At 43.3% G+C, this 15,458-nt stretch overlaps 1 protein-coding gene across 16 annotated transcripts in view; it reads right to left on the bottom strand.

Moving 5' to 3' along the window:
• Positions 1 to 1,189: 1,189 nt before the first annotated feature.
• CACNA1C (calcium voltage-gated channel subunit alpha1 C) overlaps positions 1,190 to 15,458 on the bottom strand; it is a 766,858-nt gene continuing 752,589 nt past the window's right edge. For 9 of the 16 annotated variants that reach the window (XM_032796370.2, XM_032796362.2, XM_075069488.1 and 6 more), the window contains 9 exons: positions 13,780 to 13,907; positions 12,262 to 12,396; positions 10,791 to 11,143; positions 9,838 to 9,864; positions 7,991 to 8,119; positions 7,336 to 7,445; positions 6,246 to 6,349; positions 3,243 to 3,569; positions 1,190 to 2,955 (listed from right to left, as the gene is read on the bottom strand). In XM_032796370.2, the coding sequence (XP_032652261.2) occupies positions 2,659 to 2,955; positions 3,243 to 3,569; positions 6,246 to 6,349; positions 7,336 to 7,445; positions 7,991 to 8,119; positions 9,838 to 9,864; positions 10,791 to 11,143; positions 12,262 to 12,396; positions 13,780 to 13,907 (1,610 nt within the window). In that variant the 3' untranslated portion in view covers positions 1,190 to 2,658. The remainder of the gene's footprint in view (positions 2,956 to 3,242; positions 3,570 to 6,245; positions 6,350 to 7,335; positions 7,446 to 7,990; positions 8,120 to 9,837; positions 9,865 to 10,790; positions 11,144 to 12,261; positions 12,397 to 13,779; positions 13,908 to 15,458) is intronic. The other 7 variants (XM_075069531.1, XM_032796358.2, XM_075069505.1 and 4 more) reach the window with 2 other exon arrangements.

Below are 15,458 nucleotides of genomic sequence, written 5' to 3'. Positions count from 1 at the left end.
TTCCAAATGATGCAGTTTCAAGTGATTTCAAATGAAGACTCCATTTCCAAGGAAAACCCGGCAAATTGCAATAAGATCTACATATTTTTCTTCTGGTTTGTCACTAGTAAGAGACAAGTGCCAGGCGGAGGAACAAGAGGAAGTTCAGATTCCATAACAAGATTGAGATGGGTGGGAGACATAGTGCCATTGACTTCAGTGGAGTTATGCCAGATTTAAAGTGGTATGACTGAGGCCCAGAACCTGGCCCATAAACTCAGGTATGAGGAGAATGATGAGATTGCACATTGGAGTGCAAAATATGGGCTCACGTCACTAACCCTCAGTGTCTCCAGCTGAGAGCAGTACCAGAGCAATTCTCTTGAGTAACAACTCAAAACTCTTCACCTCACTTACACTGGAATATCAGTCAAGGGCAGAGCTAGATTATTTTCCCTCGATAATGACTCTGCCTCTTGCGTTTGCCCGTCATGTACCCCAGAAAACTCTATTATTGATGACCAAGAGTTAGAGATTCAGTGAAAAAATATGACATTACATATTACAATCCCATCCCCCCAGAGTTGCTGGTGCCAGCTGAGTTCCTAGAAATCTTACCAGATCAGCTTGGCATATGGATTTAGCCACCCTAGTGAGAAGAAATATTGAGAGAATCTGAGCACAGGGAAGAGGATGAAGCCTGGATAAAATGTCCTGGTTTCAGGAAGCAAGATACTCTACTCAGAAATTAATTGTGCATGTTTAAGGGAGTGAGGAAAAAGGAAAGTGAACACAAGATATGCAAAATCAGTAACGTTCAACCTGTCAGTGGATTGCAGATTAGTTACTTACACTAGGTACACTTTGTTCATTGTACAAATTAAAAAATGAAAAAAAATATTTAGTACCCATTTCCCCAACCACACATAGAAAAGCACTTAAAAGTTCAAAGGTAAAGCTTGGCACACTCCAAATACGAAATGATTTACTTTACATGCAGCAAAATATACAAGAAGTGATCTTTTAAAACAAACTTAATTCAATTCATTATATTCGCTTGGCACAATTGCAATTCATTTTAAAAAAATATTTGAAAAATACTGAAACTGACCTGAATTCAAGTATTACGGTTTCTTCAACAGAAACATTATCAATGCAATAAAACATCACACGGAATATATTGAAGCATGACTCCTTCTCACTTTTGTTATGTTTTTCCCCTTAATTTTGTTTCTATACAGTTTTAATGCCAACACAACTCACAATTGTATTTTAAAATTAATATTATTGCATTGTTTTTGCATATCTTGTGGAACAGAAAATGCAAAGAGTTACTGATTCCCCTTTCAAAAGCAGAGACAGTGGTTTGTTTTTGCATTCAAATGGCCCCAGATACAGATCTCCTGAAGGTAAAACCAGGAAGTGGAGAACTGTCTGCACTTATACACATACACACACACGCTCACTCAGTGCCGCGCTCACACACACACTCACAAAAATACCTAGCACTAAAAAAAATCCAAATCAATCACTCAAATGTGCAAGACTATATCAAGTGCATTGCCTACTATCTTTAAATTATAAAACAACAACCAAAAAAAGGAGATTTCAATTACTATCAAATTAAATTACAAATTCTTGGTGTACATAATGGTTGATAAAACTCTTCTATCATTATAGCTTCTACCGAATTTCAATGGAGAAAAAATAGTTTAAATAATACAATGTAACCAAACCAATTTAACATTTGCAAAGGTGAAGACAGAACAAAACAAAAAGGGTAGGTGGTTACAAAACTTTGTAAACACGCCTTTCTCCCCTCTCCCTCCAAAACAAAACAAAAATACTCAAAATGAAAACTGGAACATGCTTTTAAGAAAATATCAAACTGCAAAAATAAGGAGAGATCTACATAAGCCCATCACCACCTCACTTAGAAAAGGGCAGGTTGCCTCAGCTCTGCTTGACAGAGCCTGCTACTTGCCCTCTGACTGGTTGGCACAGCTGGCTGTCTGAGCTCTGACTGATTGGCAGACATGGCTACCTGAGCTCTGATTGGTTGGCAGAAGTGACTGCCTGAGCTCTGATTGGTTGGCAGAGACCACTGCCTGGGAGTCTCTGCATTTTCTGTCAACAAGCCTTCCTGCAGTGTTGCCATTTGCCTCTCATGTCCCCTAAGGCTTCTTCTGCTTCCTCCTCCCCAACAAGGTACTGGAATCCACAGCAGAAGAAGTCCATCATTCTATTCCAAATCAAAAGGGCCTTGGCTTTATGGAGACGGTGAGGCTCATACAGAATATGTGCAAAATGATTTTTACAAGCAAAGTTGAAAGACACCCGTTTGATGCAGGGTCCTTTTGGCTAGGGCCATCCACAGGAAGCTGAGGTTCTCTTTTGCATTCAGGAAGCAGCCATCGTTCCTTGTGCAGCGACTGAGAACAAGCGGGAGCTGGCTCTCCTCCTCCACCTCTTCCTCCTCCTCATGGACACATGCTGGGGTTGTATTCGCTCCTGAAAAGCTCTCTTACACGACCCAACTCTGCGACTCGTCCCAACAGAAATGAATGAAGAACGCTGTTCCGGTTACTCCAGGTCACGAGAACAGTGAGGCACTTCTGAAACAAACCCATTAGGAACATTGAAACAAATAAAAAACCAGCATCGCTTCAGCCCTGGCAACTACAGGCTGCTGACATAAATCCTGCTGTCCTGGAGCTCCTCCTGACTTTTTCTACAATCCAGGTTCTGCACCTCTTCCTCTTCCTCTCCTGCACTGTCCTGCCCTGGGTCACTGCAGTTAACAAAAGGCAAGAGGTTGCCATTGGGGCTTTGCTTGCTGTTACCATTGAGTATGTTGTCTGCTGCATTTTCCATCTCTTCTATTGTCATGTCACAGGCATCTGCTAGCTCTTGGGTTGTGACCTCAATGAACTTTGGATCTTGCGCAAACTGCATCAGTCCTTCTGAAATCAAGACCTTCAAAAGCAAGTGGGAAACCAGAGACAGAACACAAAGATAAAGATTAGCACTAGCATCATCAGTCCCATCACCCTTCCATCCACTATCCCAGCCCCTGTCTGGCCATTCCCTTTTCCCAGCCAACGCTCTCTTTCCTCCTACTCACGCCACAAAGCACTGACTGGAAATGGCTACCAAAGCCCAGTACAGCTGTCAGCATTACTACTACCTGTCCTCTTACAGCACCCTAAAGCTGACTCATTTCCAGTTGCTGCTGCAGTCACTCCCATGCCATGGTGACTTACCGCTTCAACAAGGCTGCCAGCGCTGCCGTGGAACTGCCTGCTGTTCCCTCCAGTCTGGCTGGGGACGGTGAGGGAGACCGGCCTGGCTCTCCGAGGGCTGCTGCAGCTGGTACTGTCAGAGTACCAGGAGCTGCAGTGTATTGATGGGAAGCTACTGTTGAGTTTCTCACTGGACTCCACTCCATCAAGCCGTAAAGTCGGGACGGTCTTCTGTGGCCAGCCACGGCTACAGGGCCCAGCAGGGGGTGTGGCACACAACCGGGGGGAGAACGTTGTTGGGGAATGGCTTCTCTGGAGCAGGGGACTCAGCCCTGCCACTGCTAGTGCCTTCAGAGAGAGAGAGAAAGAATGTCGTACTAGCCAGCTCTTAGAAGCACGAATGACTAGGCAGTGAGGAAAGACTACAAAGATGGCTTGAATGGGTTTATGCTAATTGGGAACGCAGAGGGATTGACCTCTGTGAAACACAGCTGTGGGTAATAAAACACTGTTCTGTTTTCTGCTGATCCATTTTGTAAATATTACAAAGATTCCGATAAAAATGGCTTATTTTGTTCTGGTGAAATGTGCTGGGTCAAAAGCTCTAGAGACTGAATCCTCTGTCCATGGAACAGGTATAGCATAGCTAGCAGCAGTGCACACTTCCCCCATATAACCCTGTGAGAATGCTTTCATTTCTGTACCGGAGAGACCACCACTTCCGACGTAGGGTGACATGGTAGTTCATTTTCCATATCCTTTTAATCTTTGACTCCTTTTCTGATCCCACCACGAACATCATGTATTGCTAATTGTGGTGATGTGTTTTGGTGATATCTACTCTAGAAACTGGACTGAGACCATCAACTCATTTCATTTAGGTCTCCAGTGACACTAAGGCCATGTCTGCACTTACAAGCTTACGCCAGCACAGCTGTACCGATACAGCTGTGCCGGTGTAAGAGCACTCGTGTGGCCGCGTTATGCCAACGGGAGAAAGCTCTCCCATAATAAAACCAGCTCAACAGTGGTAGCTATGTTGGTGGGAGAGTGTCTCCCGTTGGCATAGCACTGTGCACATGAGTGCTTATGCCGGAAAAACTTATGTTGCTCAGGGTGGGGTGAGGTGTGTTTTTTCACACCTCTGAGCAGCAGAAGTTTTGCTGACATAAGTGCTAGTGTAGACACAGCCTTAGTTGGTAATAACTTTCAGTTAAAACCAACCTGCTTTGGATTTTATGTAGTGATCTATTAGTGAAAAGATCAATATCCATTACTACCACCCCGTCCCTCAAAAGAATTAAATACATAATTCATGAGTCATGAAGCAGACCCACAGAAAATACAAATGTGTGATTTTATACTATTTCTAAACAGAAAGTTCCCTCATTAACTTTCCAGCCCTCCTCCCATTGAAATCAATGGCAACTGACTTTAACACAAACAGGAATGTTTTCTAAATATGCTATGCTGATGATTTGAGACAAAGAAATGGGATAACAGAAGAGTCTTCTATTAGTGCCATGGGTCAATTACCCAAACATTTTTCATAAACGGGGAGATTTTTAAAGGCACCTAATTGTCCAGCTCCTATTAATTCTCAGTATAAAATGGGCACCTAACTGGCCTTTGGGCCTTATGAATATCTCCCCCTAAAGGCCTGATACTGCAGTCTCTGCTCTCATAAGCAGCTCCTTTAAATTGAACAGGCTGCAGGATGGGTCCTAAGTTGGTTAAAAGCACAACTGAATTGATTCTTCAGCCTCTTGTAGAAATATAATACAAGCTGTGTTTCCAACCAGTACAATACTGACAATGTTCCAGGAGTGTCTGATGGACCACAGCAAGTTATGTATGTGTATATCCTTCATATATCAATATGTGTGAGCCTTTCCTATGAATAACTCTTCAAGTATTCACAATGAGAAGACATCTTGCAGTGTTTAATATCTAAAGGGAAATTAACAGATTGTTTACAATGGACAGTGCAAATCTTAATGTCACCCACTGAAAGAAAGCAGTAATCAATATTACCAAACTCAGAAGACTATATTCTGATAGTGGAGCTTTCTTGTAGCATTAACATCTTTTACACTAGAGGGAATGTTGATGGGGTGGAATACTGGATGGTTTTTCTGTCACAGCACCATGAGTTCCTGATAGTCAAAGAAATGAAGGACATGCTTCCCCAATATAGTCTTCCTCAAGGCCTTCTTGCATTGAACTGTTGACCTGTGTACTGGATTGAGTGAATCAGAATGAAAGATCCTTGAAGCAGGGACCCTCTTATGTGCTTTTTAAGAATCACGTATACTAATACTACTCTACAGATAATAAGAGCACCACAGAAATGTGCAATCAACCAATGGGAACATCAACTGTCCCAAGGCTGGTAGTGCCATATGAAAACTGTTTCTGCAATAGTTTTTGTATTATAGTGTCAGACAGGGAAAGACAGTTTAGCATCAAACAAAGGACAGGTGTTCACTTTTGACTTGACAGCTGATTAATCATCTAGATATGTCCAAATAGAAAGCACTAAGGTGATGTATGTCTCTGTCAGGGTTTTTAAAAAACTGACTAGTTACATGTAATCAGTTTACTTTTTAAAAATGATTAGCGTAACTGATTATTTTTGTACTAAAGTGGAGGTGGTCCCTCTCCATTTACTCACATTAATAGCTCCATCAAAGTCAATGGAGTTACACTAGGGATGGATTTGGCTAACTATTTGTACCATGAGCTAGGTTTTTGTTTTTTCCCCTTCATGTATGTTAGGTACAGATTGATGTTGCCAATTTTGGAGAGCATGTTCCTGCAGCTTTGTTCTGGGAGTTATGAAAATCCTGAAACCAGGAGCTGACAGGAGCACAAAAACAATTTCTAACAACAGCATCTTTGATATTGACACAAAACAGTCCTAAATGGTCTCAGAAAGGTTGGCTAGTGGTGCCATTCGTAAGCACTGCAAATGTTAAATGTTCAGCTGGGTTGGCTGGCTGCTGCTTAGTAATTAAATCTTACCTGATGGTGTACCAGATGCAGTGGCAGAACTGTCTTCTGTGAGACATCTACACCTTGGTTCTTCTGTCTCTTCAGACACTCCAAGTGAAAAGATGCTCTTCGACCTGCAATGCCAAAGGCACAAAATGCGATCATCATTCACAACATATTACAGAGACTTTCTGACTTGAGCTTGGTATCAGTGTAATACATCTGGGGGTGTAGAGGAAAAATCCTCATTACAGGTTCTGTCCACTTTACCTTGATACCTTGCACCTTGCTAGAGCAACTGTATTTGAAAAAGTTTGTCAAGCATCATAAAGTCTGACCAACAGCTGTGTTCCAAGACAGCTGAAAACTAGCACATATTCTGGATAGGGATTTTTTTTTTTTTTTTTTACAATAGTGCTAGTAGAAACTGTGCTACCGATGATCCTGCTAGGTATGCTAGAAGATTTCTGAACAGTGTGGCAAAATGAGTTGTAATGGTTCATTTCCTCATCTAACACCATGTTACAACATTGTAAGGATTCACTGATGTGAGGGGGCTAGTACTTCTGTGAAACTGCATGGTCAAAGGACTGCACTTGACTTTAGTCTGCAAATCCTAACACTTGAAAAGTTTCAGTTACAACTAAAGCAGAGACCAGATTCTTGGTGTATTTGCTTGTACTAAAATTCATCATTTTTCTTTTGCAAGAGAAGAAAGAAGAACATTTTCTTTCTCCCTGTTCAATATTTAAAGAAAAGACTATCACATACTAATTCACTCCATCGGCTGGCTCTGTGGGGAGATTCTTTTGGGCCCACAGAACTCTGATAAGTTCCCCTAGTTCACATGCAGACTTAACCAACCAGTTCGCATAGATGCAAGCCATCCCGAGAACCACAGATTTATATACTGACTGAGCAGTGTGTAAGCAATGGAGAGGCCTGCTGGTAAGACGTGCATTGTCAAGCTCTTATCCTGCTCTCTGTGTCTCATGTTCTTCCTGGGAAGCAAATTGCACATCAAAACCTGAGGCCACACATGACATGATTCTCCAGCAAGATGTGAGAAATCAGTCAAGGCAAGAGAAGGCACAGCTTGTACATCCTGCTGGAATATTACCCAGTGACGAGGAGCGAAGAAACCCCCTCTTTGGAGACTGCCTGGAGCCCTCCCCTTTGTTGTTTTCAGGTGGAGTCAGTTGTCTGTTTTCATCATCTTGGTATGAGAGCCTGGAATGAAAAACAGAGAGTTTGGAACCATCACTTGAACAGGGTATCATGCTGGATGGGATATCCCTTCTACTACGGAAAGGCTGCACTATTTGAAAGGAGATGAGGAAGAGGAAGAACACTCTATTCATGAAGAAGGGATGTAGCTAGCTTGTTTACTAGATCTAAATGCTCCAGAGACAGCATCCAAGACTGTGGGACAGAGAAAGCTCTCCTGATGAAATTGGTGAACGTTAGACATTAGAAATGGATGGTGAAGGGGCCTGGCGGTAGTCCTGCCAGTGGTATCACTGGGAGGAAAGGGACTTCAAAAAGTCATAGAAAAAATTCCTTTCCCAATACTATTTGCCTGGGCTTAAGCACGTTTTCATCTTTTGATATCTGGATTGGCGCAGTGTTCCGTCCTCAAACATGTTTCTTCTTACTAGCCTTCCCTTAGTTCCATTCCCTAGGCTGAACTGATGAAGGGTCTTTAAAGAAAGATATCACACAGCCCTCCAACCAGAAAACCTCAAACAGCTTGGCCACTCTATTGCAAAGCTTACATTTCAGTAGAGATCAGGCTTGGTTCGCTACAGTACTCTATGTCTTCATTCAAATTCTCATTGTAAGTCTCATCCTGAGACACTTCCTCTTGGCAAACGATTGCCAGCTGGCTGTCTCTGGAACTGGAGCTAATGAGCAAAAAAGGCAAGTCAACATTTGGAGATGGTAAAGAAAAGCTGCTATCGAGACAAACGTGACAGGGCTTCATCTGTCTGCGTTTATTGTTATGGCCAGTGCCAAGCCATCACACAAAAATCCATGATCAAAGACAAAAGCACAACTCATAAATACAAGTGACCCATTGTTTTGTCCCCACTTAGTTTTGTCTTAGTCAAAGCATCAACAGTCAGTAGTGATGTACATACTATGGATGTAATTGATCACACCTGCACCGCATGACCATTCAGGGCAGTGACTAAATTCCTAAAGTCCTGTCACCTGGGGCTCAGTACAAAACCGGAGATGGATTCCCTGAGGGAGAGCGGGGTGGATTTTCTTCTATGGCTGTCGGTAAGGAATTTCAAAGGGGTGCCTCCTTGACATTTTACCACCCCTCTCAGCTGTAATGCTTATGGTCTCTTTTTCCTGTCTTCCACTCTCTGTGCTATTTCTCTCCCTCTGCTCTCTTTCATCTTCTGCATCCCCTTGTCTTTCCCATCCTTGATCCTTATTTTCCAATCATAGAATATGAGTAATTTCAATTGAGTTAAATGGGTGCTATTCAAATTCTGTGGGTGGAGCACCTTGAATTCCATCTCTACCTCCTCCTCCCTCCATTTCCTGTGCTGGGCTTCCTGGTATTAGGCTGCAATTTGATTGTGCAAGCAACTGAACAGAACCTGGATCTCTGAAATGCCAGCATGGAGAGCTTCAGAAATCTGAAACTTTCACTCTGTTTCCTGTGCTGTCAGCAGGGAGCAGTGTGGCAGAGAAGCACCATGTGGGACTAGGAGGAGAAGTGAAGAAACATGGTTGTTTGGTCATTGGTTCACTCCACTTGGTGGAGTGGAGGGAAATGAGTATACGTATGGTGCTTGGGTCAGTTGAAAAAAAAAATCCAAGGAAGACTGTCTGAGCGATCAGACGGGATGACTGGCAATCATAGCTGTATGGGTAAAGAAGAGGTCCTGTATAACAGTGTCATTCCCTCATCAGCCAATATGGCAAAGCTCTAGCCACTACACTATTTTGGTAAGAACAGGATAAAACAGACTTCACTCTGCAATGATCAGAGAATGACAGAGGTCAGGCCTGAGATCATGTGGAGACTGAGGTGAAAATTCCACGCACGTCCATCAGGTAATCCAGCTACCAGAGTTCATACAATTGTCTGCATTATGGCTAGAGGAACCTAGCTGGTGAATGTCTCCTGAAGATACCATACTACTATTACAGTAGAACCTCAGAATTACAAACACCAGAGTTACAAACTGACCAGTCAACCATACACCTCATTTAGACCGAAACGTACATAATCAGGTAGCAGCAGAGACACACACACAAAGCAAACACGGTACAGTTCTATGTTAAATGTAAATTACTAAAAGAATAAAGGGAAAGCAGCATTCTTCTTCTGCATAGTAAAGGTTCAAAGCTGTATTAAGTCAATGTTCAGTTGTAAACTTTTAAAGAACAACCGTAACGTTTTGTTCAGAGTTACAGACTTTTCAGAGTTACGAACAACCTCTGTTCCCGAGGTGTTCGTAACTCTGAGGCTCTACTGTACTTCTTTTAACCTTCCTGGCACTGAAACGAAAGGCTTAAGTGAAACAATAATGGGGATTTGGACATTAACTTCAACAGGAGCAACTCTGGAGAACATTACAGCATGAGAGGAAACACCTACCGTCCCAATGTTTCATAGTAATGTGTCCTAGTTCACCAAGGAAGCAAGGGGGAAAAAGAAGACAATGTCAGGAATGTAACATAAACACAAGTAAGAAGGAGGAGGAGGAGAAGTATGGAAACAAATAGCTGTGAAATTCCTATAGTTTCCAAAAGAAAGGCTGGGAAATGGAAAAGCTAATTGGATTTTTTATTCAAACAAACTCACACATCTCTGGTATCCTCATCTTGTTATTCTCTTCTCTTCTTCTATAGAACAATTATTTCTCAACCTTTTCAGGCTGGCAACCCTTTATTTGAAGTCAGAAATATTCCTGACCTCTTTACATGTATTATAACCGAGTAAAACGTGTATGAATGATAACAGCGATGAGCCTATGATATAATTCATTCGTGTGTGTTTTGACAGGTTAACAGCGAATATCTGACTTTGAAGAGTAAGGCTGTATGGAGAGATTGAGAGTGAAATTTCCTTTGTTTTAGATTATAATACATTTTTGAATGCCTCACATCCCTCCTGATTGCATTTTATGAGCTCCCTGGGAGTTGTCACCTGCTGATTGAGAAATACTGGTCTAGAGTCTTCCTTCTAGTGTTCGCAAGTATGAATTGCATTTCCCCGTTCCTTCTCTATTTAATTGGCCTTAGGTAAAACACCTTCCTACAGCCTAAGGTGCAGCTCCCTTCAGATACCAATTTTATAGTCTGGGAGATGGAGGGTGTTGATCAATGGTGGTGCAGTCCTTCTTCCCAGAGGCTGAGTGTGGTGCTTCTGCAGCATTGCTAGTCTAGGCAGCAAGTGATGAGCCTGAGAACTCACCTCAAATCCTATGCACGACAGCACCTTGTCCCGCCTCTAGATTGTCAGAGCATGACTTTAACTAGGCAATATGATTTAAAAAAAATTGTACATATACATTGGTTTCCTTAGCCCATTGCTTCTTTGGAGCTTACCTTTTGGAAGTGAGTTTCCAAGGGGCCTCCTGCACTCGTATGGTGGGTGACAAGGGTGTGCCATGCCCCTCCACTGTGCTGACAGTACTTGGGTATCTGGGTGGGCTGTGGAAGCGGGACAAGGCAGTATTGTTGGCATTGTTGATGTTGGCGTTGGAGCCCGAAGACGAGTAGCTGCTGGGAGTGAAGGTGGAATCCACTAGCTTCTCGTGTGATGGGGACTCCATATCTCCCTGGTTGTTGCCAGATTTATTGATGTGCAAAGGGCGCTGGGTGGTGAATGTCTGGGGGAATGAGCTCCTGCCATCACTTTGGTAGTAGCTGACATGGTTTCCAAACAGGCCACCAGCCCTCTGTCAGCAAAACAGAAAACATTTTCTCTTGGTGAGTGAGAATAGGTGCAAATGAGGACAGTTCTCCAGGCCTGGTGTTTGTCACCGCACCTCAAAGCAATGTTTGGAGAAAGAAAATTTGGGGACCAATTTGGTATTGTGATATGGCCCATCACAAGCAGAATGTCTCCCTACCAGGAAATAATCCTAGAATATGGACATCTCTGTCAGAGGGGCTGTGATGGAGTCTGTTGTAAATGAGCTCTAATGTAGTGCTCTGATAGATGACAAGAGCCAGCTCCAGAATACAGAAGGCCCTACAAGTGGTGAAGAGCCACCTTTGCACCTCCCCTCCATTCCTGTGTTGAGTGGAGTTTGGCTGGGATGGAGAATCTGGGCTATTGTGTTCAATTCTGCATACCACAGTACCAGAAAGAGATCCACTTACTAGAAGGAATTCAGAGAACAGCAACGAAAATGATTAACCAGCAGGAGGGATTAGTGAGGAAAGGTTTAAAGAGCCTGTTATATAGAGCTTGACTAAGCCATAATGAAGGGGAGAGACAGTAACTTTCTGTAAGTATTTGAAGGGTAGAGGCACCAAGGAGGGAGAGGGAATGTTGAGGGTTGCTCAAAGGCATACCTAAGAAAAAGAAAATTTAGCCTGATCAGAAAAAATTCTCTATTGTGAGATGGATGAGGGGGTGTGACCGTCTCCCAGGGATGTGCTGGAAGACGCATTGCTTGGGTCACTTAAAAGTGGACTAAACAAAACACTAGAGAAAGTAGTGGATCAATAATGCATAGGATGGAGCATGAGGTGATGACCTGATTCATTTTTTCAATTTCTGTGGGTCAAACCCTGACATTCTCATTCGGACTGTCTTTAGTCTTTACTCAGGCAAAACTCCCACTGAGGAAAAATGGAGTGAAAACTACATGAGGCCCTCAGGATTTGGCCATCTGATTCTATTTGACATATAGCTTTATATTTTCCATTTCTGTTCTCTATAATACAGCCTGGGAAACTTAGAGAGAGAAACTGAAATGTAGCATATAGCATTGCTCAGTCTAATGTATTGGGCTCAGCACGTAGCCTCATTCAAGAGGAAAAGAAGGATTACAGAGGTAGCACCTACCCTGAAGATATCATCTTCAGAGGCAGCAGAAACAGCTTCTTTCATGGCCTTGTCTAGCTCCTCTTCGGCTGTCAGGTCTCCGGAGATTGCCCGTCGGATCTCTGGCCCAATGTCATGCAATGTGCGCAACCCGGCCTGGAAAACAGTGCCATGTAACGCTCGGTTTCCATGGTAAGCAATAAAAACAGTATCACTTTACCCTAGACATCATCTGTTGCCCAGCACTTTATCAACATTGATTAATTTAACCTCACCACTCCCCTGTGAGGTCAGCAGGTACTGTTACCCCATTCCCCTTTTAGAGGTGGCGAGACCAACTCACAAAGAGGGTAAGTTGCTAAAGGCTGCATAGCAAATTTCTGGCAGAATTAGCAATAGGACCGAAGACTCTTCATTACCAGGTGCTCGTTTTAACAAGTACTGCACATGTGCATAAACATACAAGCCCAAATGAGCAAGTGTGGGTGCTTTAGAGTTTGGCTCCTAAATCTGTATTTGGGCAAACAAATAAAAGAGCTGAGCACCTACAGTTCCAGCTGAAGTCAACAGGAGCTCAGCACCTTTGATAATCAGGCTAATTTTATTCAGGAACTTAAATATGGAGTGGAAAGCTGAATTTTTGGCACCAGATTTGGAAATTTTAGCCAGAAACTATACCCAGCATTTACCAGACCTTATTAATTGGAATGTCTCTCAATTAGTGTTGTTCTGGGAAACAGTATAGCTGTCCTATGCTGATGCTGTGTACATATCAGTCTATTTCTCACATGGCACATTGTTTGCTTGGAGTCCAGTGTTATCTCTCTCTCTTACTGTAACAGTTTCAGAAGTATCTAGAGCTGGGGATTGCTCTGAGTTCTGCAGCTGTAATCAACGCAAAATTCTTTTTTCAGAAATGCAGTGGAAGCCTCTGACACACAATCTAGCAATCCACACGGCGAATCAGTGGCAGAACTGAGACTAGATCCCAGGACTCATAGTCCCATGCCCTATCCACTGGACTCTGATGCCTCTGAAATCCAGGCATCTGCCTTGGTTTTTTTAACTGCCAGACACCTTCCCTGACCTATCCATAATGACTCCCTCCTCAGAGGGGTTTAGAATGAAACATGACAACAGTAACGATCTTACATTTATTTAGTACCAGCTATCCAAATGGAACCAGCAATCCAAATGGAAAGCACTTCCCAAACATTACCAATGAATTTATCAACTATGAACATAATTCACCCCAGCCTCCTGCCAACATAAGGAAGGATGCATGGCCTTTGATAGATGAATGTCTATCTAGAGGGATTGATGCGGCAGCTCAAGGTGCCTCCAATGTTCCCTCTAATAAGGGGCCTGTCAGTTGCTCAGTACAGTTCCCAAAGTGCATGGCACTTGCTGGGAAGGAGGCATGGCCAAGTTTCCTTGACTGTAACAAGGTTAAGGAGGTCTACAAACTTATTAAACCTCCAGCTCTATGTCCTTGTTTCATTCCTGTGGCCCCCAGACCCATGTCTGCCTATCACTCACCTGCAAGGAGAGAGCATTCCGCTGTGAGGGTTTGCCCACGAGGCCTTGTTCTTTACGTTTCTTGAATTTCCGGAAATACTCTTGGATCAGGAAAGTGGCATAAAACTTCCCGACTGTCACCTCGTCATCTGCATGGGGGATATTTCCAAAAGCAAACAAGCAGCTGATTATAAACAGTGAATTCACCAATATGAGCTGCAAAGCACTGCCATTTACAGAAGAAATACCAGAAACCAAAGAGAGGCAAAGGCATTCGTTTTCAGGGTAGAAGTACAGCAGACTAGAGGGCACATTTACTCCAGAGCCATAGCTGTTTGTAGAGGCTCTGTGAGGGTCAGAGATGGCTTATATCTACGGGCATAGGTTAGCTATACAGGTACAGAATGCCTATAACTGATGGGTACATTTACTATACAGACATGGCTCCTGACCATTTCAGTTGCTTGTACCAATTTCCCAGATAAAACCTCAATGTACCTGCAACGTCCTGTTGTGAATTAGTACCTGCTATAACCCAAAAGGGAACTTGGATTGCTTCAAAGCAAGGGACAAATCCTGCAGTCCTTCCCTTTACCCAGCCAAAACTCTCATTGATGTCAATGGGTCAAATCTTAACTCAATTTTTATTTAGGCATAACCCACCTGGAGTCAATGGAAGCTTTGTGGGGCATTGACTTCTGTGAGGACAAGGGCTGAGTAAAGATTTTATAATCTGACCTTAAATACAGATGATCCTCAAAGTGCGATTCTGAGTGACAGCCTGAATGGGACTGCTGATCATGCTTGTAATAATGCAGCGCTGCTGTGGGAAGGCTCACCAGCCCAGCATGAAGGCTCATTATTAAGGTACAAGAGGGGAGACCAGATGCCCAATGTCTGGAAACCACAAGTATTAATCATGCTCCTGCCTAGGATGAGCTGTCAGGAGATGGATGGACCAGAAAAGAGGGGGGTCATTGTTCTGATGCTGTGAGAAGGTCAGGAGTTGGAGGAGGATGGGCTAAGAGGAGGGGTCAAGCAAGAGGGTAAAGAGGGATGGATAAAGGGGCTGTGGGAAAGAGAAAAGTGGGACAGAGGGTGAGAGAGGAGAGTGAGGCCTGGTCTACACTACGCCGTTAAATCGATTTAAACAGCGTTAAATCGATTTAACGCTGCACCTGTCCACACTACACCGCCCTGTAAATCGATTTAAAGGGCTCTTTAAATCGATTTCTGTACTCCATCAAGACCACAGGAGTAACCCTAAAAGATTTTACTAAATCGGAATTATGGTAGTGTGGACGGAAATCGAAGTTACTGGCCTCCGGGAGGTATCCCACAGAGCACCACTGACCGCTCTGGACAGCAGTCAGAACTCCGATGCACTGGCCAGGTAAACAGGAAAAGCCCCGCGGACTTTTGAATTCAATTTCCTGTTTGGCCAGCGTGGAGCTCTGATCAGCACAGGTGACCACGCAGGGCTCATCAGCACAGGTAACAATGCAGTCTCCTGAGAATAGAAAAAGAGCACCAGCCTGGACCACACAAGAGGTACTGGATCTCATCGCTATCTGGGGAGAGGATACAGTGCTCACAGAACTCCGTTTGTCAAAACGAAATGAGAAAATATTTGAAAGAATTTCAAAGTCTATGATTGCAAAAGGACACAGGAGAGACTCAGTACAGTGCAGAATAAAAGT

Source organism: Chelonoidis abingdonii, chromosome 1 (genome assembly GCF_003597395.2).
Source record: "Chelonoidis abingdonii isolate Lonesome George chromosome 1, CheloAbing_2.0, whole genome shotgun sequence".
NCBI classification, from domain to species: domain Eukaryota; kingdom Metazoa; phylum Chordata; order Testudines; family Testudinidae; genus Chelonoidis; species Chelonoidis abingdonii.
The sequence above is the reverse complement of the archived record's forward strand: the minus strand, read 5'-3'. Positions and strand labels throughout refer to the sequence as shown.